At 36.6% G+C, this 22,925-nt stretch overlaps 2 protein-coding genes across 6 annotated transcripts in view; one reads left to right on the top strand and one right to left on the bottom strand.

The window, feature by feature from the left end:
• Positions 1–8,410, top strand: part of ckap5 (cytoskeleton associated protein 5) — a 28,508-nt gene extending 20,098 nt beyond the window's left edge. For 2 of the 4 annotated variants that reach the window (XM_056250867.1, XM_056250864.1), the window contains 12 exons: positions 106–129; positions 987–1,160; positions 2,603–2,723; positions 2,885–3,064; positions 3,249–3,436; positions 3,561–3,636; positions 5,451–5,639; positions 5,726–5,863; positions 5,955–6,038; positions 6,263–6,422; positions 6,515–6,657; positions 7,656–8,410. In XM_056250867.1, the coding sequence (XP_056106842.1) occupies positions 106–129; positions 987–1,160; positions 2,603–2,723; positions 2,885–3,064; positions 3,249–3,436; positions 3,561–3,636; positions 5,451–5,639; positions 5,726–5,863; positions 5,955–6,038; positions 6,263–6,422; positions 6,515–6,657; positions 7,656–7,871 (1,693 nt within the window). In that variant the 3' untranslated portion in view covers positions 7,872–8,410. The remainder of the gene's footprint in view (positions 1–105; positions 130–986; positions 1,161–2,602; positions 2,724–2,884; positions 3,065–3,248; positions 3,437–3,560; positions 3,637–5,450; positions 5,640–5,725; positions 5,864–5,954; positions 6,039–6,262; positions 6,423–6,514; positions 6,658–7,655) is intronic. The other 2 variants (XM_056250868.1, XM_056250865.1) reach the window with 1 other exon arrangement.
• A 2,346-nt stretch (positions 8,411–10,756) lies between these two features.
• Positions 10,757–22,630, bottom strand: ccdc135 (coiled-coil domain containing 135). 2 transcript variants are annotated; one of them, XM_056250863.1, is made up of 18 exons: positions 22,539–22,629; positions 22,303–22,424; positions 17,375–17,549; positions 17,151–17,276; positions 16,831–17,025; positions 15,528–15,686; positions 15,236–15,454; positions 15,027–15,149; positions 14,524–14,596; positions 14,309–14,437; positions 13,808–13,936; positions 13,326–13,543; positions 12,951–13,166; positions 11,864–11,974; positions 11,678–11,788; positions 11,400–11,594; positions 11,093–11,226; positions 10,757–10,872 (listed from the first exon to the last, which is right to left on the bottom strand). In XM_056250863.1, exons 2-18 carry the CDS (start codon positions 22,422–22,424, stop codon positions 10,788–10,790), a joined length of 2,520 nt encoding a protein of 839 aa, XP_056106838.1. In that variant the 5' UTR covers positions 22,539–22,629; the 3' UTR covers positions 10,757–10,787. The 2 variants fall into 2 exon arrangements, with proteins under 2 accessions (XP_056106838.1, XP_056106837.1); XM_056250862.1 differs by having other exon boundaries at positions 11,678–11,974; positions 22,539–22,630.
• Positions 22,631–22,925: the final 295 nt, after the last annotated feature.

The following is a 22,925-nucleotide window of genomic DNA, read 5'->3' as shown; positions in this document are numbered from 1 at the left end:
GTCTCATTCTTTCCTCTGGTGTCATTGCATGTTGTTTCTTAATCCTGAGCCTTTCTCCTCTTCTCTTACTATTCCTTTCTTTTCTTCGCTGCCCTCCATGGACAGAATAATGTATCGCACTTACAGGATGTAAGTACTGCCGTACTGCTGTAGCCACTGCTCACAAGGCATCTGACATCCTGGAGGTCTAGAGATCACCAAAAAAAAACTGGACTGAAATATAAGAGATTATTAGATTATACGGTTAATTTGAAATGGCTAAATATTTTTCCGCCTCGTTTGATACTTCTATGTATTTGTGATTTTAAAATTGTTTAATGTAAGGAGTAAAATGCAGTACAAATAGTTTTAAAGCAAAGCACGTTTTCAGTGATTCACAAAATGAATAATGAAAAATATTACATTTGTGCACTTTATAATTGTGAAATACTATATTTATGCACCAATATACTAGTGAAATATATTTAGTTTGGTAAAAGAAAGGAAAATCTTATGCTCGCAAAGCTGCTTTTTATTTAATATAAAACATTTTAAATTGTAATATTAAAATTTTTACTAATTGTTGTCTATTTTAAAATGATTTATTCCTATGATGCAAAGCTGAATTTTCAGCAACCATTAATATTCTAAGATCCCGGTTTGCTTTTCAAGAAACATTTCATGTTACCAATGTTAAACAGTTAAACTTTTTTTTTTTCATGATTCTTTTAATAGAAAGTTCGAATCAACAGCATTTATCCAATGTATACATGCATATACTTATGAAATGTTTAATACAAACTTGAGTGAGGGCACAAATTAATCACTGAACCAGTTTTAAATCATTTAATTGAAACGCAGTTTGAACTTTACAAAGGGATCAAACAAACAAAAAATCATTGTAAGTGGATATACGCTTTAATACTTTTTTGCTGGTACTGAATCAGAATTTGGGGGGATAATTTAAAAAATGCATCTGAAGTGACATTTTCCTCCATTTTCAACAGTCAAGCTCGGGCACAGAACGCTCACTTGGAGCAGTCGTCTCCTTCCGTCACTAAAGAGTTTCAGCTGGATCTGGACGTGTTCGAGAACAACCACACATGTGCCAGTGATATCCCTGACCTGGTGCAGCACAAACTGGATGAAGTTCTGGAGCCAGTCATGATGCCTGAGCTCAAGTAAGAGTTCGCCTCAAATCAAGACCTCTATTGTGCTAGTTAAATGTATATTACATGCAAATATTTTGCCTTCTGAAATTAGGGATGGGACGAAATATCGTTTGACAAAATATCGCGATACAAAACGTGACGAAACGCATCGAGGTCGAAAAAAATGGATTGCGAAATAAAGATAGATGGCACTGCTGCATGATTTGCGTAGTACCGTAAAACTTCAAATAATAGCCGAGTCCCAAATAGACGCCTGTCTCTTTTACGCGCCTGGTGTGGCTGCAGGTTTGAGTAAATAAAGGCCGGTCTCAAATAGAGGCCGGGTCTGTTTTTTAGTTTCGGGTTGTATTTAATCCTCTAAAACCGTCAGATTGTCCGCTTTTTGGCGGTAGCCAAAGCAAATTTTTTGTCCCTCCAAAGCCTTTTTTGATCGGTGAGTGATGTAGAATAGAATGACTGCTGCGCTTGACAGGGCGCGTTACGAGCAGAGAGAGAGAGAGAGAGAGACGCACTCTCACGTCTTCAAACAACACGAGCACTGTCTTGCTCTCTCTCCCTCGCGCATATTAATCAAAATCAATTGACACGATAGTAAAAGGTCAGAAGACCGCAGTTTCACGTGGAGCATTTGGAGATTTTTAGAGATTAGAGATGGGCCTATACAATCAATGAGAAACATCTCAACATTAAATTATAAAGGCCTGTCTCATATAGACGCCTGTCTCAAATACAAGCCGGTGCAGTTCGACGATTTGGGAAAATAAAAGCCCGGGCTACTATTTGAAGTTTTACGGTATATAAATAATTTAGTGTATTATGTGTGTGTGTATGTATATGGGGCAGACATAGTCTATGGTGGCAGGCTGGCAGCACCATCTGCTGATCAAGCAGGGTAAAACTAAATGAAAAAATATATATATGTCCGGGGAACGGTGCGGTACGTCATCACGTCAAGACAGCGCATGTTGCAACATCAACACTGCAGTCTACAGCGAGCTAACAAATATTAGCATTAGCACCAACTGCCTTGCCCCCAAACAGCCGACCATGGAGTCAAATGAGGTCGAAATTGAGGACGCTCCGCCTGGATACAAGTCATATGTCTGGCAGTATTTTGGCTTTCTCATTAAAGACAAAGACGGCAATAGAGTAACTGACAAGACTAAGACTGTGTGTAAGCTATGCCATGCTGTCATTCCGTACACCACATCCAACACATCAAACACGAACAACCAACGTCACCATAAAAATGTTGTAAGTTACAAAAATAAATAAGTTGTTATACAGTAAAAATTTTTTCTTTTTTCCCCCTTTTTTGATATCGTATCGTGACCCTGGCATATCGAGGTGCATCGTATCGTTAGTTTAAGTGTATCGTCCCATCCCTATCTGAAATGCTGTGGTGAATCACTCTTGTTAAATGGTTTAAATCCTATTTTTGGTGTTTTCAGGATTCGTCCGGTCTCTCCTCATTTCGACGACATCCACAATAGTACTGCCTCCACCATCAACTTCGTCATCTCACAGGTGGCCAGTGGGGACATTAACACTAGTATCCAGGCCTTGGCACAGGTGGGTGTCCTGCTTCAATGGTTTGGATATCCCACCTTCATAGTTCATAGAATTGATATGCTTTTAGTTACACCATGTTATAGCCAGGGACAATGTTTCTAGAATGAAGGGATTTTGGCCAAATGAATATGCGTAAGATATTTCCCTGTGACATCCTGCAGATTGATGAGGTCTTGAGACAGGCGGACAAAGCGGAAGCCATGTCTGGACACATCGACCAGTTCCTCATCGCCACCTTCATGCAGCTGCGGCTCATTTACAACACGCACATGGCCGACGATCGGCTGGACAAGAAGGACATCTTCAAACTCTACAGCTGCATCATCGGAAACATGCTCTCTGTGAGTGCTGCTTTACTTTTAGTTTGGGAAGAGAAATTCTGAACACCTCTAGTATTGTATTGCCAGAAACAATCAGCTTTTGTTTGCAGAAAATCATTTGCGCATTAAAATGCATTGAGTGTCTGCAAAGCGAACAAAAGTCATCGTTCATTGGTGTGCTGAGTCACTGTGTCTCTGTTTCCAGCTGTTCTCGATGGAGAGTCTAGCACGGGAAGCCTCCATGGGCGTCCTGAAGGACCTGATGCACGGGCTGATCACGCTGATGCTGGACTCCAGAGTGGAGGACATCGAGGACGGACAGCAGCTCATTCGCTCCGTCAATCTGCTTATGGTTCGGGTGCTGGAGAAATCCGACCAGACCAACATTCTGAGGTTAGCAGTGCAGCTCTGCTGGGAGCCAGGCCACCTACAGGAACCTGTGCAGTGTTTTTACAGCGTAGTACACAAAACACCGTAATCAACGGTTGTAGATTAAAGGTCATGGTTTGCTTTCCAGTGCTTTGCTGGTGCTGCTGCAGGACAGTCTTATCAGCACCGCCGGCTCCCCCATGTTCTCCGAACTTGTCATGAAGGTACAACTATCACTTTGTTTGTGCATATATGTATATTGATATTTTAACTGAATCATATTGTAGGCAGAACTCTTGAATCCCCCCCTAAATGCTTCACTTTCCACGCTTCAGTCAAATCATGATGGCTAAAATTATTTAATTTGCCTTTACTTTTTATAGAATTCTATTACACACCCAGAAGTCATGTCAGTTAAGTGGGAAATATTTAGGTGCGACCTTAATTTTATCTTCTTTTTTTTTTTTTTATCATTAAAAGAAATTAAATGTGCTTAATTCTACTCACACACCCAGAAAGGTCATTTCAGAGGTAGAGAAAATAACATTTAAACATGGATGCATGACGTGCACTGATGAATCCTTCTCAATAATGCTGCATTTTATCTTAATTGCACTTTTCTGACTAGTAAAAACCATTACTATAATTTTTCAACTCATAGTTGCACCTTGGAAACTTTATGAATGCTCCCAGGTGACATCATGTAAAAACAAAATTGGCATCAGCCTGAACAGTTAAAAAATGGTTACTTCAACACATTTCATCTGCCCTTTTTATGAGCTGATAGGCTTTTGTTTTTAGACATAAAAAAATAAAATAACCATTCACATCTATATTCATCCACAAAATATGGCAGCACTAATTATTTCTCCAAGTCTCCAAGTCAGTGTTATTGTAAACAAACGTTATTTTAAAAAATCATTTTCTGTAATTTAAATAAATCTGTAATAAAATATAAATATTAGATCAGGGTTCCCACAGGTCCTTGGAAAAAAATATACATGCATAGAGATACAGGTCCTTGAAAGTGCTTGAATTTATTTTGTGCAAGAAGTTTTCTGGAAAAAAAATCCATATTATTCCCTCCGGTCTGCAAATGTGTTATTTCAACACTTTGTGGCCTATGCATACTAGCTTGCTTGATTTTCTGTTAGTTACGTGAATTTACACGTTGCGTTAAGTGTTTCCCGCGTGAGGTACTTTGTGTTGATGATGGTCCCTCAACGTTTCACAGACACACTGTGAAACTTTGCAAAAATAGGCTGAAACCGCTGAAACGTGATGCCTGGAAAATGCAAGTTTCAAGATATTTGGAATGTTTTATAATGTATTTGATCTGCACTATTTTGTGATATGTTTTCAATGCTTACACTGAACCCAAATATGTTTAGTCAATGACTATATTGTTAAATATGTGTTAAGATAATGTAAACCCATGAGGCAAGAAAAACTTAAAACATATTCGTATATCTTAACTTCTGGTTGCATGAGCCTAAGCTCTTTTCAATAAAATCCATGCAAACGTCAATATCAGATAATTTTAGAATACAGTATTGGATGTACCGAATATTCTTCAGTTTTATGCAAAACAGAAATATGACAAATAGAATATCAGATCTGTCATATGCTTTTTTGCATAGTTGTGTTTTAACACATGAAAACTGTTACAATGTATCGTACAAGGTAACATGTACCCTTGCTCTCACTTGAAAAGTGTCCTCACATTTAAGTCCTTGAATTTGAGGGTATCCTTGAAAGTTACTTGAATTTGAAGTAAACCAAAAGTTTTTTCCAAGGCAACAATTATTTTAGTTTTAAGTACTAAATTAACAAAGCCGAAATAAAATGCATTAAAGCTATATAAAAAAACTACAACTATAAAAAATAAAATAGTATTTTTTATAGTTGTATTATAGTAGTATACATAATGCTAAAGTATACTACATGCATAATACAACATTTTTTTGGTGTATATACAAAAAAATACTTGAAATTGTTTTGCTTTCATATGTTCTTCACACATGACCTTTCTCTGCAGTGTCTATGGAGAATGATCCGTTACCTGCCTCAGACCATCAACCGTATTAATCTGGACCGCATCCTGCTGGACGTGCACAACTTCATGAAGGTTTTCCCCAAAGAGAAGCTCAAACAGCTCAATAGTGACGTTCCCCACCGGACACTGAAGACACTGCTCCACACGCTCTGCAGGCTCACCGGATCCAAGGTACGCTTGAGACCCTAATAGAGCCTGGAAGTTCTCCATCAAACTTTGCTTTTGCTGAAAAAGTGATCCGTCAATGTCTCTCTCAGATATTAGATCACATGTCCATGATTGAGAACCGCAATGAGTCCGAACTGGAGGCGCACCTGAGGCGGGTGGTCAAGCATTCTGTAAACCTGTCGGGACTCAAGTCTGACAAGAGCACAGAGAAGGGCGCCCTCAGATCGGTATGTTCTGCTGAGTCTCAACTGAAAAATTAATCTTAAGAAAATTTCAGTGGTTGATCTGGTTTCTTCAATTGTATTTCAATTTGAATAGGATGACAAAGTGATCAAGGCCAAAGTGAGTGACATCCTGTCTGAGATCTTTAAAAAGATTGGCTCCAAGGAGAACACTAAAGAGGTAACACTGCAGCTTGGGAAAGTGTTGTCTAATGTTGTGGGAAATAATAGCATTGGCATGCACTGTATCTGATATACGGTATATCCAAATGAATCTATATCGTATCGAATCGTGAGCTTGTGAAGCGAAATCTTGAAATGTCAATGCCCAGCCCTAGGAAATAACCAGAATCATTTGCCATCGTCTACTTGATGCGTTATTCAAACGAGGATGTTGTTTGTCAGGGTCTGACGGAGCTGTATGAATATAAGCAGAAGTACTCGGACGCAGACCTCGAGCCCTTCTTGAGGAACACGTCCCAGTTCTTCCAGAGCTACGTGGAGCGAGGACTTCGCGTGATTGAGTCCGAGCGTGAAGGAAAGGGCCGAATCCAGACTTCCACAGGTGAATCACACCAACCTTTATGAAACCTCTTCAAGTGTTCTTGTTGCCTTCATTTATTTTTCTGTCTCACTGAGGTGTGTGTTGTGTCTCAGGCATCCCTCAGCACAGCACAGACTCGTATCTGCCGAGCTCCAGCGCTGTGCCCATCAGCAGTAACGGAGAAGATCTGAACGCCGCCGCTTACTACGAGAGACTGAAGATCTTACGGCAGCGCCGCGGCCTTGAGAACTCAACGGTTTGTCTCTTATTAACTTAAGTCGAGACACTATTGACTACAGTTATCGACTCGTTTCATTGTCATATTGCTACAATCTTTAGGAAATGAAACTGTATTGGATTCACATAAATCACCTCATTTGCATATAATATCAAAGTAAAAAAAAATTGACTTGTGGCACCCAGCATTCTTTAATGACTAATTTATCAGTAAAACAGTTATTCTTTTATTACTTGACAATAAGACTTAATTATTTGTTATTAAAAAAACATTTCAATAAATCATAAAATTGTTAAAAGTATTATCAATTACAGTGAATCTAAAAATATTGATAATTTATGCATTCATTCTTTAGCAATTTTAGGATTTATATAATATAAGTTATTTTAATAGCTAACAATGTAAATCATTTTTTTTTATTGTTAACTATTTGACATTATTTTAAATTCTAAAATTTAGTTAAGAATTAGTTAACTTATTTAGTTATTGAATTATTAAAGTATCATAATACATTAAATAAATAATATTGATATTTGCTTTAATTATTGGTGAGAAATATTAGTCAGTTGCACGCTTATTTTTATTATTAATTACTAAGTCCTAAAATTTGGTACGGCATTGTTAATGCATTAAATGTAGACTAATTTAATTATTAATTAATAAAAAATATTAAAAAAGTTATTGATGATAAACAGTCTAATGTTAAAATTCCAGAAAATCAAACTTTAATTTATTAACAATACCTTAATTTTTAGAACTTATTTTTTTTTTAAAATTAATTATAAGTCCAAAAAGTATTATTAAAATATTAAATATCAGTGAGGTATAAAAATTTAGATTTTTGGTAATTGTTCTTGATAAACAGTCTGTTAACCAATTACAGTGTTTTTTTTATTTTTTATTTTTTTATGATGACAATATTTGACATATTGCTACTTAAACAACTAAGTTTTAATAATAGTAAAATTATTTGCAACTGCTTTTTATATGTTGTAAATAAAACTGTGCTCCTGCAGCCGGAGGAAGACCGACCTCCTCTCAGCTCCCTGAGACCATCGGTGGCCTCCTCCACAGACATGCTCCACAGCAAACTGTCCCAACTGAAGGAGTCCCGTGAGCACTTCCAGCAGGAGCAGTCCCACTCCAACAGCCCCACCCGCTCGTCCTCCCCCGCCTCCAACCTGGACGACCTCAAAAAGCGGCTGGAGAGGATAAAGAGCAACCGGCAGTAGATCAGCGCCTCGTCTTCATTTTACGCTAACGCACTAGATAGTCAGCCGACTCCCCCTAAACTCCATCCCCACGTCTTTCAGGGTGAGCGCGTGCATAGATTACGGTTATGCGAAACAGGGATTAAAAAATAAATAACCCGGTCTGTCTACATTGTATAATATTAAGTAAACATTTTCTGTATGTTAGTATTGTGCAGAGTTGGTTTTGTACATATGTTGGCTAACCTTACCAGGCTTTTACGTGTCATTTAGGGTTTTCAGTGTACAGCTTTCTTGTGCAGAATGCTGTAATGTGTAACTGAAGCTTGTTTTGGTTTTTTAAATAGACATTTTAGAGAAATCTAAATTAATGTCGCTTTCACTTGGTCTCAACTCTATCTGTTCAACACTGTTTGCCATTTTTGCTGTTTTCTTCTCTCTCTCTCTTCCAAGCGTCTCTGAAGCTCAACTTTTGAAGGATTGATTCCTTTCTCTTAAGGAGCATGGCATGAAGTACTGGATCTTTCTTTTTATGTAAATAAAGTTTGCATTACTAAAGGCTGTTAATTCAGTTTTTCTTTTAATAATATTCCCAACATTTTGCACTCAGTAGAATGTTGGTTATTGATGCATTGTTTTTTTTTAATTATCCAACTCGGATTAGTGTTGAAGTGTTGCTATTAAGTTTAAGTGTATAATCTATAGTGAAAATGGCAATAAAGATTTTTTTATATAATTTAACAAACTATACAATGATGTTCTTCTGATTTTTTTCTTCAAAGGACTATGTAGGGCACAATACTATTACAATATAGATTTATGTAAAGCAGTCTGTATTGAATAGTATTTTATTACACAGCCCTAAAAGATTGAAATTTTTTTTTAATTCAGCAAGGGTGCATTAAAACCTAGCATTTCGGGATTAAAGTCGAAACATTTCGAGATTAAAGTCGAAACATTTCGAGATTAAAGTCGAAACATTTCGAGATTAAAGTCGAAACATTTCGAGATTAAAGTCGAAACATTTCGAGATTAAAGTCGAAACATTTCGAGATTAAAGTCGAAACATTTCGAGATTAAAGTCGAAACATTTCGAGATTAAAGTCGAAACATTTCGAGATTAAAGTCGAAACATTTCGAGATTAAAGTCGAAACATTTCGAGATTAAAGTCGAAACATTTCGAGATTAAAGTCGAAACATTTCGAGATTAAAGTCGAAACATTTCGAGATTAAAGTCGAAACATTTCGAGATTAAAGTCGAAACATTTCGAGATTAAAGTCGAAACATTTCGAGATTAAAGTCGAAACATTTCGAGATTAAAGTCGAAACATTTCGAGATTAAAGTCGAAACATTTCGAGATTAAAGTCGAAACATTTCGAGATTAAAGTCGAAACATTTCGAGATTAAAGTCGAAACATTTCGAGATTAAAGTCGAAACATTTCGAGATTAAAGTCGAAACATTTCGAGATTAAAGTCGAAACATTTCGAGATTAAAGTCGAAACATTTCGAGATTAAAGTCGAAACATTTCGAGATTAAAGTCGAAACATTTCGAGATTAAAGTCGAAACATTTCGAGATTAAAGTCGAAACATTTCGAGATTAAAGTCGAAACATTTCGAGATTAAAGTCGAAACATTTCGAGATTAAAGTCGAAACATTTCGAGATTAAAGTCGAAACATTTCGAGATTAAAGTCGAAACATTTCGAGATTAAAGTCGAAACATTTCGAGATTAAAGTCGAAACATTTCGAGATTAAAGTCGAAACATTTCGAGATTAAAGTCGAAACATTTCGAGATTAAAGTCGAAACATTTCGAGATTAAAGTCGAAACATTTCGAGATTAAAGTCGAAACATTTCGAGATTAAAGTCGAAACATTTCGAGATTAAAGTCGAAACATTTCGAGATTAAAGTCGAAACATTTCGAGATTAAAGTCGAAACATTTCGAGATTAAAGTCGAAACATTTCGAGATTAAAGTCGAAACATTTCGAGATTAAAGTCGAAACATTTCGAGATTAAAGTCGAAACATTTCGAGATTAAAGTCGAAACATTTCGAGATTGTTGCACCCGTCTTTTCACATTTATTGCAATACAGTATGTAACACAAATGCAATAGCATGTCACTCTGTAGTCATCTTACAATAGTTCCCACACAAGAGATTTTAGATTATCATGACACAATATGCTAATCAAAGACTTGAAGATGGTTAAATCCACATCAGAAACATAAATTCATCAACTAACCATTCAGAAACATCCTGTTGCATTCTACATGTTGTCACTTCTTGAGTCTCTCCATCTTTGTCCGACTCCAGTTTAAAGATAAAAGGCAGAACAGTTTCTGACATTTTAGTGATTGTCTGCAAGAGGTAATCGGAGCTGCTAACACACACAAGCTCTTGAAGCTCCGGGAGCAGCAGCTCATTTGCATTTAAAGGGACGTTTTTACTGGCCCTCAAAAAGGGACAATTTTAACATGCTGTAAAAAAATGATCTGTGGGGTATTTTGGGCTAAAACTTCACATACACACTCTGGGGAGAACAGAGACTTATTTTACATCTAGCAAATTGGGGCATTATCCCACCCCTTTAAATATCTCAATTAGTTTTACTGTATTTTTGATCAAACAAATGCAGCCTTGGTGAGCATTAGAGACTTATTTCAAAAACATAAAAAAAAAATCTTACTGACCCCAAACTTTTGAACAGTAGTGCATAATTGTGACTTAGCCACTTGACATTGAACAACTTCTGATTGTTTATCAGTTATTGTGTCTCGACATTTGTCAAAAAGAAAATAACCTCTCAAATGATGCAACAGAACATTTTATTGAGCTCATATGTGACGGTTAGAGATATGTCCTGAAAGATAGTGTCCCAGATAGTAATATAATTGTGTGGTAGACCACAAGGATACACTTGTCTTGTGTCACAATGAGTGACTGGCCAACTTTGGATGTCTTTTTAGATTCTCCACCAGGGCCAGAGTCTTCTGAGGACCCCTCTCCTTGTGTCTACAAAAACAACATACAGATTTACTGTTATAAAAGCAAAATGTACCAACGTGCTTGTTCGCAAGCCAATGAACAAGGCGAAGATCTGCCCATACGCCTCCAAATTAATTGGCTACAGTTGGTTAAATTGCATACAGTTGTACCGTTTTCAAAAACTAGATGAGATACTCCAAAAAGTTGTTGTCATAACAGAATTCGGCAAATGATTTGAGAAGCGTACCGACTGAGTCTCATTTTGAGGATGTGGATCCTGAACATGGCTTCAGAGTAGTAGGCGAGGTAATCGTCCTCAGCGGTCAAGGGGAGCTGGCTCTTCTGGTACCACTGCTGCTTCTTCTGCAACTCCTCTATCTCCTGAACAAAGAAGTTTGAGATGATTTCAATTCACTAGAAGTGTATTAGCCAAAAAGAACCGTGAACAGTGTTTCCATCCACAGTATCTATTATCTATTCGATTTATCTATGCAATTATGAATTTATGCAGTATTTTAAGAAGGTGCTAAATCTTCTTGACTGAACTAGCTTGCCTTTTCGATTCTGCTCTGGATACGGCTGGTTTTGTTATTAAGCAGCTGTTTAAACTCAGTCAGACACTCTGTCTGCAACTGAAGTGCTTCCTGGTGCGTGAGGGCTTCTGGTAGTCCCAGTCGGGCCTGAAAAGGAGCCAACAGGTCCAGCTCTTTCTCTTTCTGCCGCTGCTTCTTTTCTTTAGCCATACGTTCCTGAGGAAAGAAAGGTACCAGAGGTAGGTGGTAGTTTGGATCAGTGCGATGAAAGTGGTTGACCGTTTAAAGCCTTGATTCACCTTTTCTTCCATGTGCTGATGTGCCATCTTGTTCCTCATAGTGTTGTATATAGAGACCAGCAGATCAGTATTACTTTCCTCCTTTTTTCTCGAAGACAGAATGGACTTTACCTGAAACACACACGCTAACGTCAATATGATCGGCTGAACAAAAACATTTGTTGTTGTGCTTGTGAACTGTAATACCGCTTTTTCCGAATCTCTGATCCCAAGTTCAACGTTCTCCTCGTCTTTCATCAATTGCTCAAGCATTTCATGCAACTTCAAGTTCTTGTAGGGTTTCGCAGAACGATCCACCTGAACATGCAAAAAGAAACGAGCCGTAAACACAAAGACAACAAAATATGAACTATGATATTGATATTGAAGTTCTAGTGACAATCTTTCCATCTGCTGCGAAAATGCTGTGACATGACAAAATCACAGCAAATCAGAACATATGCTACGCTTAAAAAGACTGTTCCAGCCTGATCACAAGAGAAAATGTAAGTATTTTACAAAGTTGCAAGTTCGTACGAATTCATGTAATTGGATTCGTAGAAAAGCATACTATTTGTAATAAACTACACCCCTAAACCTAACCCTCAGTGACAAAATAGCTGGTCATATGAAAACGTACAAACGAGATCGTATGAATGAGATCGTACATATAATTGGATTCACAGAAAATAGTACTATCTGTGATAAACCACACCCCTAGATCTAACTCTGAGTGATAAATTAGCAGGTCATACGAAAACGTACAAACATGATCATACAAAACGAGATTGTATGAATGAGATCATATGAATTCGCCACCAGTTTGTCTCCAGCCAGCGTAAAATAGTTAAGAATTGTCATGAGACTGTTGGACAGTTCACCCAAAAATTACAATTCTATAATTTACTTCTATAAAATTCCATTATTTAGAGTCAGATTTGGACCAATGATATTTTATGGACTTGACAGAAATAGAAATGTCTTGTCGCTTTTACATTTTCTACATAACTGTTTTCTATTGATTTCACATTACGATTTTAGTCTCATATCGCTGTGACTTACTCTCGTAATTTTAACTTTATTGTCATAAAATATTACCACTTTATTTTTGTAACGTTTTGATTTTATTCTCAAAACGTTGACTTTATCATAAAAAGGTCTATTGAGATTTTTCTTTGTTTCTTGTATGTTTTGTATTATCTGTTTTGGGGCTTTTTAAGGTGCCAATAAAACACTGCTGTATTACTTTGATCATGAATCTGACAATAGTAATTGTTTATGTGTGACATCAGACCTGAAAGCCAGAAACCATCTGTGGAGTAAAAGCTTGTGCTTTCTGCGAGTCTGCCGCTTCTTTGGGTTTCATGAAGTTGAGCCAAGCTGGGATGATCCTGTCGTCCTCTAGATGATAGGTCACCTGGATCCGTCTGTCAGACATCATAAAGACCCGTTCAGCCACATCTTTACTTGCCGGCTTAGAAGGATCTCTGTGGAACCGCTCCTCCACCCTCTGTAGGAGACCCCAAAAAAATGTCCATGACCATTTTTGTTTATTGTTAGCAAGGCCAAGCTTTTAGTATACTGTTGGTTAATGTTATACCAGCAAGATAATATAAGGTTAAACTGCTTAAAGATTAAAAGTCAAGCCTGTTTGTTGAGAGAGCATTACCCTTATAGGCCGTTGTTCAAAAGCCTCTCCAGCCCAAATCACTTTGACTTGCTTTCCGTAAACAACATGTCGATAAAAGAGGAAGTCAGTCCGATCTTCAAAGGTTTCTGTCATTTCGAAAGGCTTCTCGATTCTTCTGGCTAGACCGTCAGTGCGAGTATGACTATAAAAGTCCATCTGGCGCTCCGTCTCAGGAACTAAAGTGACGTACCTGTGGCCTAAACAAAATTAAACTTTTAAAATGCCAGGCTTGTTTTTTTGTGAACTGATGTTTCAACTAATTTGATTACCAAACGCACATAGGAAAAAAATGCAATGTGATTTCATTTAAATTGAAAATAATCCGTTTTCTAATTAATCTAATTTTTGCAAAAAATCCAAACCAAGCAAAACTGGTATTATTAGAGTTGACGAGTCATCAGTAATGAAACGAGCCATGCTTACTGACATCGGTAATATATAGAAAATGTGTGTTTGATTACATCTGAGAGCATCCTTTCTTCCAGGCCTGAAATGCTCAGATGTCACATTGCTGTCTGTGTGAAGTTCTCTCTCGTCAAGACAGTCACCTCGGTGACTGAACCATTCCTTAACAGTGCTGGGTTGTGTGCCTGATAAAAAAAAATAAAAAAAAGAGTGTTAACACACAAGCTAAATGCTAAAATAACATGCAAATGAATAAATAATATTTATTCAGAATATTTATAATATTTTAATATGCATAATATTTATTTATGAAAGTGACAAAGTGAGACAACACACAAATTAAAGGCTAAATGAACATGCTTATAAATAATAAATATTTTTAATTATTGTTAATTCTATTTAAAGTATTATTAATACATTTGATTTATTTAGGCATTATTTTTGTTTTGGGTGAACTATGCCTTTAACATGAATTTTTTGTTCATTTAAATGTACATGACCAACATGACAAGGTATGTTTTATATGTTGAAAACAAAAACATCTGCAAAGGTCTTACAATCAAGGTCTTTATAAATGGTGAGTTTTGTCACAAGACCATCTATCTGAAGGTAAGGGGCAAACTTCTCCAGCTTGGCTTTCCTGTACTGGACAACCTTCATACCCCCTGGAAAACGCATTTCCATATCTATAAAGATACAAAATAAAAACAGAACATTGATGATTAATTCGCCTCAAGAAATAGTGGATAAGGGATGAGAGTGAGAACTTGACCTGGGGGTGAAATCTCTATTTTAGTCACCCAAGATGGAGGCATTTCAAACACTTTCAGCTCATCCATTTCCTCCTTGAGAAGAAAAAAAAATAGGTGGTTACATCTGATGTAATAGATTCTTCGCATGTTTAGTGTGGAATGAGCCCTTCAATAGTTAAAGAGATAGTTCCCCCAAAAATGAAAATCTCTCATCATTTACTATACCCTCAAGTTGTTCCAAACCTGTATAAATTTCTTTGTTCTGTTGAACACAAAGGAAGATGTTTTGGTATCTTTAGACTATGGAAGTCAATGGTGCATAACAACTGTTTGGTTACAAATACTCTTCAAAATATCTTCATTTGTGTTCAACAGAACAAAGAAATACAGGTTTGGAACAACACGAGGGTGAGTAAATGTAAATGATGACGGATTTTTCATTTTTGGGTGAACTATCTCTTTAAATCAATAATGGGATCAAAACTAAATAAAAAATTAGAAATAAAGAACAGGTTTTCTGTACTTCTTCCTCATCTTCTGACTCTTGGAGTGTCTTTGGCTCAGAAATGTTTGACATTGATTGGCTAGTTAGGCCACACAACATATACTCCCACTTTGATAGATCGCCCATGTCAAAGGTCATCTCCTGCAGACACAAACAGACCCAGTAAACTTCCCAATGCTTGTCATCCTCACATTAATATCACATCCACCACACTAGGAGATACTGACCCCACAACCGAAAGTGCAGTCTTGTTTGTTGACCCAGTAGTTTTGATGGTTCCAGACGCTCTCTATGCCCAGAAAGTTCTCATTGGTGGTGGAGTAGCTCTTGCCTGTCAGAGGGTCAATGAAGAAGTTCTCAGGTTCCTCCCGGTTCCCTGAGAGCACCAGAACCCAGCTGTGAACTCTCAAGCCCAGAAGAGGGTCGGGTGGTGGACGTTCTTTCTCCTGTTTAAAAGGAACCGGTGAAAATGCAAAACAAAAACTCTACTGAATTTTACTGAAACATTCTCTGTCCAACCTTCTGAAGTCTCTCAGCTTCCAGTTGTTCCTTCAGCGCTGCTTCTTTAGCTTCTGTCTGCCGTTTCTCCTCTTGATGCTTTTCAAAGGAGCTGTGCAAGTCGCGTGGGGGTTTCACAGAGTATTTCCTCAATGTCTTCTTCGGTTCCTCTGTTTTCCCCTGAGCAGGTCATACAAAATGATCCATAACATGAATTCATCCAGTTTTGGTTTTCAGAAGTAACTGATTTCACTACGACCACTCAAGGAAATTGGTGTTAAAGCTGTGGTCTTCAACAAATGGTCTACAACCTCTAAGGTATCTGTGGACATACTTCAGAGAGCCTGCTCAAACTACACTGTAAACATTTTTACTTAATTAAAAAATTGATGGTAAATTTCACTAAGTAACTGCAAGTAACATTAAAGGTGCAGGAATTTCTAAGACCCGCTGTTGAAAGTCTTCGCTTTATTTTTCGCAAAGCATTATTTTGCTTAGATTCAGCTATGATAAAGAGACATCCCCCTTGCATTGCAGTTTCCTGCATTTCGAGGCTCGAGCAATGGGGTGTGTTTTTTGGGATTGATTTCAAATATCAGTGTTTCTCAGAAATTGCTTACTGCACCTTTAAATAAAACATGAAATTTTGAAGTAGAAATACCATATTAAAATAAGTATGTAACAAGTAATATTAAGTAAAGTAAAATCCAGTAATGTACAAATATGTTCATTTTATATCAATAGAATATGAAACTAACAACATGAATAAATGTATGATGATTTATGATTTTCTATTAACATAATTTATAATATGATACCATTTGCATGTCACAGGTCAGGCTTAAAATCAATTCTCAATTTTATTTAATTTCCTCTCTATCAATGTTATTTATTTTAGTATCATTGAGATATTATTATACATTTTATTAATATAATATATAATAGTATAATTTTTTATTTGTATATTTTCCATTTTCATTTTAAAGTTTTAGTCATTTTGTTGTTTTTGTCATTTTTAAGGGTTTTTTTTTTGTCTATCGTGTTTTTATTTGATTTCATTTTTAGTTATTTAGTACATCAAGTTAAAATAAAATAAAAAATAAGTTATTTTTATTTTTATTTCAGTAAAGGTTTTAGTTTCTGCTCTGTATATCTATCTGCCAAGAGGCCTGAAAGAGGTTGAAAACTCATTTTAAAGTCGTCATCATCACATATAAATGATCAAACAAACTGACTGAGTGGTGCGTTGTTTAAATTGACGTGCCATAAAACTTGTTTTACATGCAATGTGTGATCTAGTGTATGGTTTTAACTCCGTACTTACTTGGATTTGAGTCTGCAGTAAGGGACATTCTTCCCGTGACTGATCGAGAAGACACATCTCTTTAGTAGCGTACCCACTGACGCAGTAAGCGTTGTATCCTGCGCCCAACAACAGGCTACACAGCACACTGGAGAAATCAAAACATGTGCCTCTCTGAGTCTGCAGAACCCAGGTGGGCGATGACAGCTGCTTGGGCTAAATAGAACAGAAATAAAAAATAAAAAAACATGTTTTCGAGTCCAAAAGGCGAAAACAACCCTCATAAGTCACGTTAGATCAAGCTAAACGCAATTATTAGGGAAACAGTCGGAAATTCTCACAAGTTCAAATGGTGGATCCAAGAGCTCCAACGTGAGATAATCAGACACAAAACTAGCACATCCCTCCCAGTCGTACAGCTCAGGATACGGCAGCAATGTGCTTCGCAAGGTGGTGCTTACAAATTTCTGTTGAGTAAAATAAGAAAACATCAAGAAAACAAAAGAGTATTCGAGTCATTTGTGGTAATGTTGCCATGTCTGGAAAGCGTATTTGCTGTAAGTACCTGAACACCGCACTCATTTACAGGACACAGAAGAAGCACTTTGTTATCAGGATATAAAAGAGCATACTGCTGACGGAAGTTTTCAGCCATCGCAAACATGAGCTTCTCCTGTGAGGAGTTCTCCTTATATGAGGATGGACATTTGGAAAGGTCCACTTGAGGTCTTGGGTTTGCTCTGAAACAGTAAAGAATAAAGACCAATGAATAGAAAGATGTTTCGTTGTTGTTTTACTCCTAAAATGATGTGCATCACTTGCATGTAATATATATCACCATCTCCTAACAAGGCTACATATTAAGGTCTGGGTAGATTAGATGGAAAGCAAACAATCTGTTTTCGTAATCAGTGTTGGATGCTGGAGAAATGGGCAGGAATAAAGATCTGAGTGACTTTGACATTTTTATGGCAAGGCGACTGGGTCAAAGTATCTCTGAAAAGGCAAGGCTTGTGGGTTGCTCCCAGTCAGCAGAGTTGAGAATTTACCAACAGAGGTCTGAGGAGGGACACACCACAAACCGGCGACAGGGTGTCGGGCGCCCAAGGCTCATCGATGCATAAGGGCAACGAAGGCTATCCCGTCTGGTCCTAGCTAGCCAACAGAAGGTCTACTGTGGCACACAGTCAAACAAAATTGTAATGGTATTTATGGGAAGGATGTGTCACAACACACAGTGCATCGCACCCTGCTGCGTATGGGGCTGCATAGCAGCCGACCAGAGTGCCTATGATGACCCCTGTCCACTGTCGAAAGTGCAGGCAATAGAGAGTCAGAACTGGACCTTGGAGCAGTGGAAGAAGGTCACCTGGTCCAATGAGTCCCGTTTCTTTTACATCACGTGGCTGGTCGTGTACGTGTGCATCGTTTACCTGGGGAAGTGATGGCACCAGGATGCAATGTGGGACGAGGACAACCTGGTGGAGGGACGGTGATGTGAATGTGAATTTGACGTGTAACCTACCTAAAAATAGTTGCAGACCAGGTACACCCCTTCATGACAATGGTGTTCCCTGGTGGAAGTGACCTCTTGCAGTGGCCACTGCAGACATTGTTCATAAATGGTTTAAGGAACTTGATAAAAAGTTTAAGGTGTTTTGTATTTTGGTTCATCAAGTTAAATTAAATGAAAATGAGAAATGTTGGCAGCTAGCTGAAATAAAATAAGGTTGGTATGTTTATATAAAATAATATGTTTACAATTTATTTAATTTGAGTTAATGGTTATTTTATTTCAAGTAGTGAAAATGTTTTTATGGTTTTAGATTTAGTTAGCTATAATAACCCTGACCAGGGCCTTTTCTTGACCAGCTACATGACATTCTTCCTTATAAGGTACAGTCCACTATTGACTGAGGCCATGGTGGGTGGGTTTTAAAATCAACTTACCCCCTGTCTCTGTACACGAATGTAACCCCAGATAGCATGGTGACATTGATACAATGTTGAGTTTTGATCTAAACCATCATTTTGGTTGAGATTGACATTTCAATGTTTAAAGTGTGCTGGATCAGCATTGACATTTTGATGAAAGCCAACAACACACATAAGTGGAGACAGTGACATTGAACTAACAGTGATTTGTAGTTGATGAGCACAAGATCATTTAGGCGTATCTCTGCAGAACACTAGTGGGTGTTTCTCGATCAGTGGGGCGTTTTCAAACCACAATGGGCATTTTCAACCGCTTTACCCGATTTGCTGTAATCCACTGTGGGCTTGGTTTAAGGGTGGGCCTTCATGATTTTAGCAAGTCTGTTGAAAAATGGTTGAAAAACATTTACCTGTATTGTAGTTTGAAATTGGCCACTGATTGGTAAACGCCCATTTTGTCTTTGCATGTGCACTTTTCAGTAGTCTAATGCTTCCTCATTAGAGAGAAAACAGGTGCATCCTATACAGAAGTCTTGTTTGTTGAATCACCTGACATACTTACACGACTAGCAGAGTTTCAAACAATGGTGCATCTACCTTATTTCTCTGTTCCTTTGTTTTGCATGCTTATTTGCGTTTGATTTGTGTTGTTACTCACTGTAATTAGATTACAAAGTTATTAAAATGTTTGAATAAAGCATCTATTTTTCTACATTCTTAAAAAATGCATCTTGCTTTAGTAAAGTTTATTAGGAATTTCCTGAATAAAGTTATGTCATTTAACAGATTTCTTAAGGTCAAGAGACATGAACATGAGCAAGAATGTTAACATAGCCCATGTCTTGTCTCGGTCAGTGCTTGCATGCAGAACACATTGCTCCTTTAGTAGGAGTGAAGGCAGATGAAGATGGACAATTAAAAAAGCACCCTCCTGATAATGCTGACATTGATCATACATTGAGTTGTTGTCGACAGCATAATCACCTGACCTGGGACTTGATGATATCCTGTATCTTATCACTGCTTAATCAGGTAATCATTCATATTCCTGAATCTGTATTAAATTTGAGAAATAACTGATTTCCATTCAGTTTAGCTTGTTTCCACTGAAACACACACACACAAAAAAAAGATCTAGTGTTTATTAAGAAACTGACTGACATGGCTATTTTGTGATATTTAAAGAGATTAGGGTCTACATAAGGTGAATATGCAGCTTTAAAGGGATAGTTCAGCCTGAAATTAAAATTATGTCATCATTTATTTACCCTCAAGTTGTTCCAAACCTGTATGAATGTCTTTCTTCTGCTGCACACAAAAGAAGATAGAGTGAAGGATGTTGGCAACCAGACAGTTGATGGTAGCCATTGACTTCCATGGTAATTATTTCCTACTATGGAAATCAATGGCCACCATCAACTTTCTGGTTACCGACATTCTTTAAAATTTCTTATTTTGTGTTCAAAAGAAGAAAGAAACTCATACAGGTTTGGAACAACTTGAGGGTGAGTAAATGATTACAGAATTTCTCTTTAAAGAAATTTTCATTGAAAAAAACTAAGATATTTTTTATTCTACAAGATAAAAGTGTTATTTGAATGCTGTAGTTTCACAGAAAATGAACTGAGATGTAGTTAATGGCTATAGCTCAGAGGTGTTTGTTCCTCTTCATGAAGAGTTTAGCTCCAGCACCTGGAAGTGTTTATTGATCTGATGACCTTGATTAACTGCCTCAGGTGTGTTTATTAGGGCTGGAGATAAAATCCGACACCCCTGTTAGTGTTTTCTTTTGATATTAAAGCATAGAAATAAATAAACAGAATTTTATGATACTATAATCGTAGTTAGAATATTTTGTTTTCAGTGACTTTAAAAAAAAAAAAGTGAATCATATTGTGTTTAGTATATTAACATTATTGAATGTGACTATGTATTACAACTGAATTGTTTCGTTCTTGAGTAACATCATGCTTTCTTTTTCAGATTTCAGAGAACCCAAAGGAAAAGAGGCAGAATCTGATGATGCAAGACAGATTTTTAAAAACCTGAACCGCTGGACCTGTAGTTATGATGACATCAGACTTCTGAAGGCAATTTTATTTTTAAAGGTTGAAATGCTTTTGTCCTATTTCTCCCCCTTTCTTTTAAAAAAAAATGATATTTTAATATATTTGTTGTCATTGATTGATTGAATAAAATAAATTGACTCAACTGCTGGAAAGGTGTCATTTATATTTTAAAAGGTTTTCGACAAATTTTGAAATGGTCAGGAATTTGTTGACGCACCATTGAAGTGTGATTGAAATAATAATGTTGTTTCAACATTAATTGGTACATCAGATGGCAACATTGTTTGACATTCCTTTTCAGTCTTTCAACAAAATGTATTTGGAATCAACATCACATTGTAACATTGATCAAACCATATTACCAAAGATTATTTTTTGTTAATTTCAGTGTTAATTCAACAGCAGTGATTTAGATTCAACATCATAGTAACGTTGATTCAACAATATTACCATTGATTAGTTTTGTTAATTTCAATATTGATTCCGCATCAGTGATGTAGAATCAATCATAGTGTAACGTTGATTCAACAATATTACCATTGGTTATTTTTGTTAATTTCAATATTGATTCAGCATCAGTGATATAGAATCAATCATAGTGCAACGTTGATTCAGCAATATTACCATTGGTTATTTTTGTTAATTTCAGAGCTGATTCAACAGCAGTGATGTAGATTCAACATCATAGTGTAAAGTTGATTCAACAATATTACCATTGAGTATTTTTGTTAATTTCAATATTGATTCAACAGCAGTGATGTATAATCAATCATAGTGTAACGTTGATTCAATAGCATTACCATTGATTTTTTGTTCAACATAGTTTCAACATTAACTGAGGGTGCAAAAGTGATGTTGATAAAATATCACTTTGTAATGTTGAATCAATACTATTACCGTTGATTTTTGGTTGAATTCCCAACATTATTTCAACATTAACTGAGGGTGCAAAGGTGATGTTGATAAAATATCACTTTGTAATGTTGAATCAATACTATTACCATTGATTTTTGGTTGAATTCCCAACATTATTTCAACATTAACTGAGGGTGCAAGAGTGATGTTGATAAAATATCACTTTGTAATGTTGAATCAATACTATTACCATTGATTTTTGGTTGAATTCCCAACATTATTTCAACATTAACTGAGGGTGCAAGAGTGATATTAAAGCAACATTACTTTGTAACGTTAATTCAATGCAATTAGCGTTGACGCATCAACACTGAGTCAACATTGTTTCAATGATTACATGCTATCTGGGACGTTACCCTATAGTTTTGTAAAGGTAAAAAGTTGGAGGTGTTTGACCTTGTTCTACTACCCCACATGAGTGACCTGATAATATACCACCCATGTTTGTAGTAGCTAATGATTAAGGCCGTTGTAAACATCCGACGTGTTCCTGTAGGAGGAACTCCTATGGAGAAACACAGCTCATTGCTTTAACAAGAGTTTACCACATGTGTTTGAACTTTAGTAACCTCACATGTGTGTAACTGTGGGGGTTATTCGTATGTTAGACAGCCTGCTCTTCAATTCTCGAACTCCCTCTTCATCATCTGTTATAGTAGCGTCCTCTTCACAATCTGCCTCCGGTAACACCTCCATCTAAAACAAGTCATACACACATGGAGAGATGTACAAACTACAAACAACTTCTAAACTAAAAATTAATATGTATATTCGTTATTTTACAGTTAAGGCGGATGGCAGTATACTTACAGTTCAATCAATTGAATCTCTCCGCCGTTCGTTCTTAAATTAAAATAATTTTAAAGCGAAGATTAATCCAATGGAAGCAACGTAAAAACCATAGAGGTTAAAAAAACCTTTTGCTTGTTTACGTCACGCAATTTGGTTTCCATAGCGAGGGTTCGCTGACGTTACGATGCGGGGGCGGAGTCGACAGATGCTCTTGCCTTTTATAAACTGTTTTATTATTATTTATTTATTTATAAATTAAGTATGAATGATAATGTAACAGAATGAATAAATATGATTAATCTTTAAAACATATTATTCATATAGTAAATCAACTTACTTAAGATCATGCTGCATTTTTCAAAACTATTTCGCTTTCTTCTTTTTACTTTATGTGTAGTCTGTTTT

The sequence above is a fragment of the Rhinichthys klamathensis genome, unplaced genomic scaffold, assembly GCF_029890125.1.
Source record: "Rhinichthys klamathensis goyatoka isolate OS25496 unplaced genomic scaffold, OSU_Roscu_1.1 h1tg000076l_1, whole genome shotgun sequence".
Classification (NCBI taxonomy): Eukaryota; Metazoa; Chordata; class Actinopteri; order Cypriniformes; family Leuciscidae; genus Rhinichthys; species Rhinichthys klamathensis.
The sequence above is the reverse complement of the archived record's forward strand: the minus strand, read 5'-3'. Positions and strand labels throughout refer to the sequence as shown.

What these genes read in the sequence shown, in the direction of transcription:
- ccdc135 (XM_056250862.1), bottom strand. Translation starts at nt 22,424, where the DNA reads ATGGAGGTGTTACCGGAGGCAGATTGTGAAGAGGACGCTACTATAACA. An exon ending in AAGAAAGGATGCTCTCAGAT is followed by an intron (nt 13,544 to 13,807) that starts GTAATCAAACAC and finishes AATTTTGTTTAG; the next exon opens with GCCACAGGTACGTCACTTTA. An exon ending in TTGAACAACGGCCTATAAGG is followed by an intron (nt 13,167 to 13,325) that starts GTAATGCTCTCT and finishes GGTCTCCTACAG; the next exon opens with AGGGTGGAGGAGCGGTTCCA.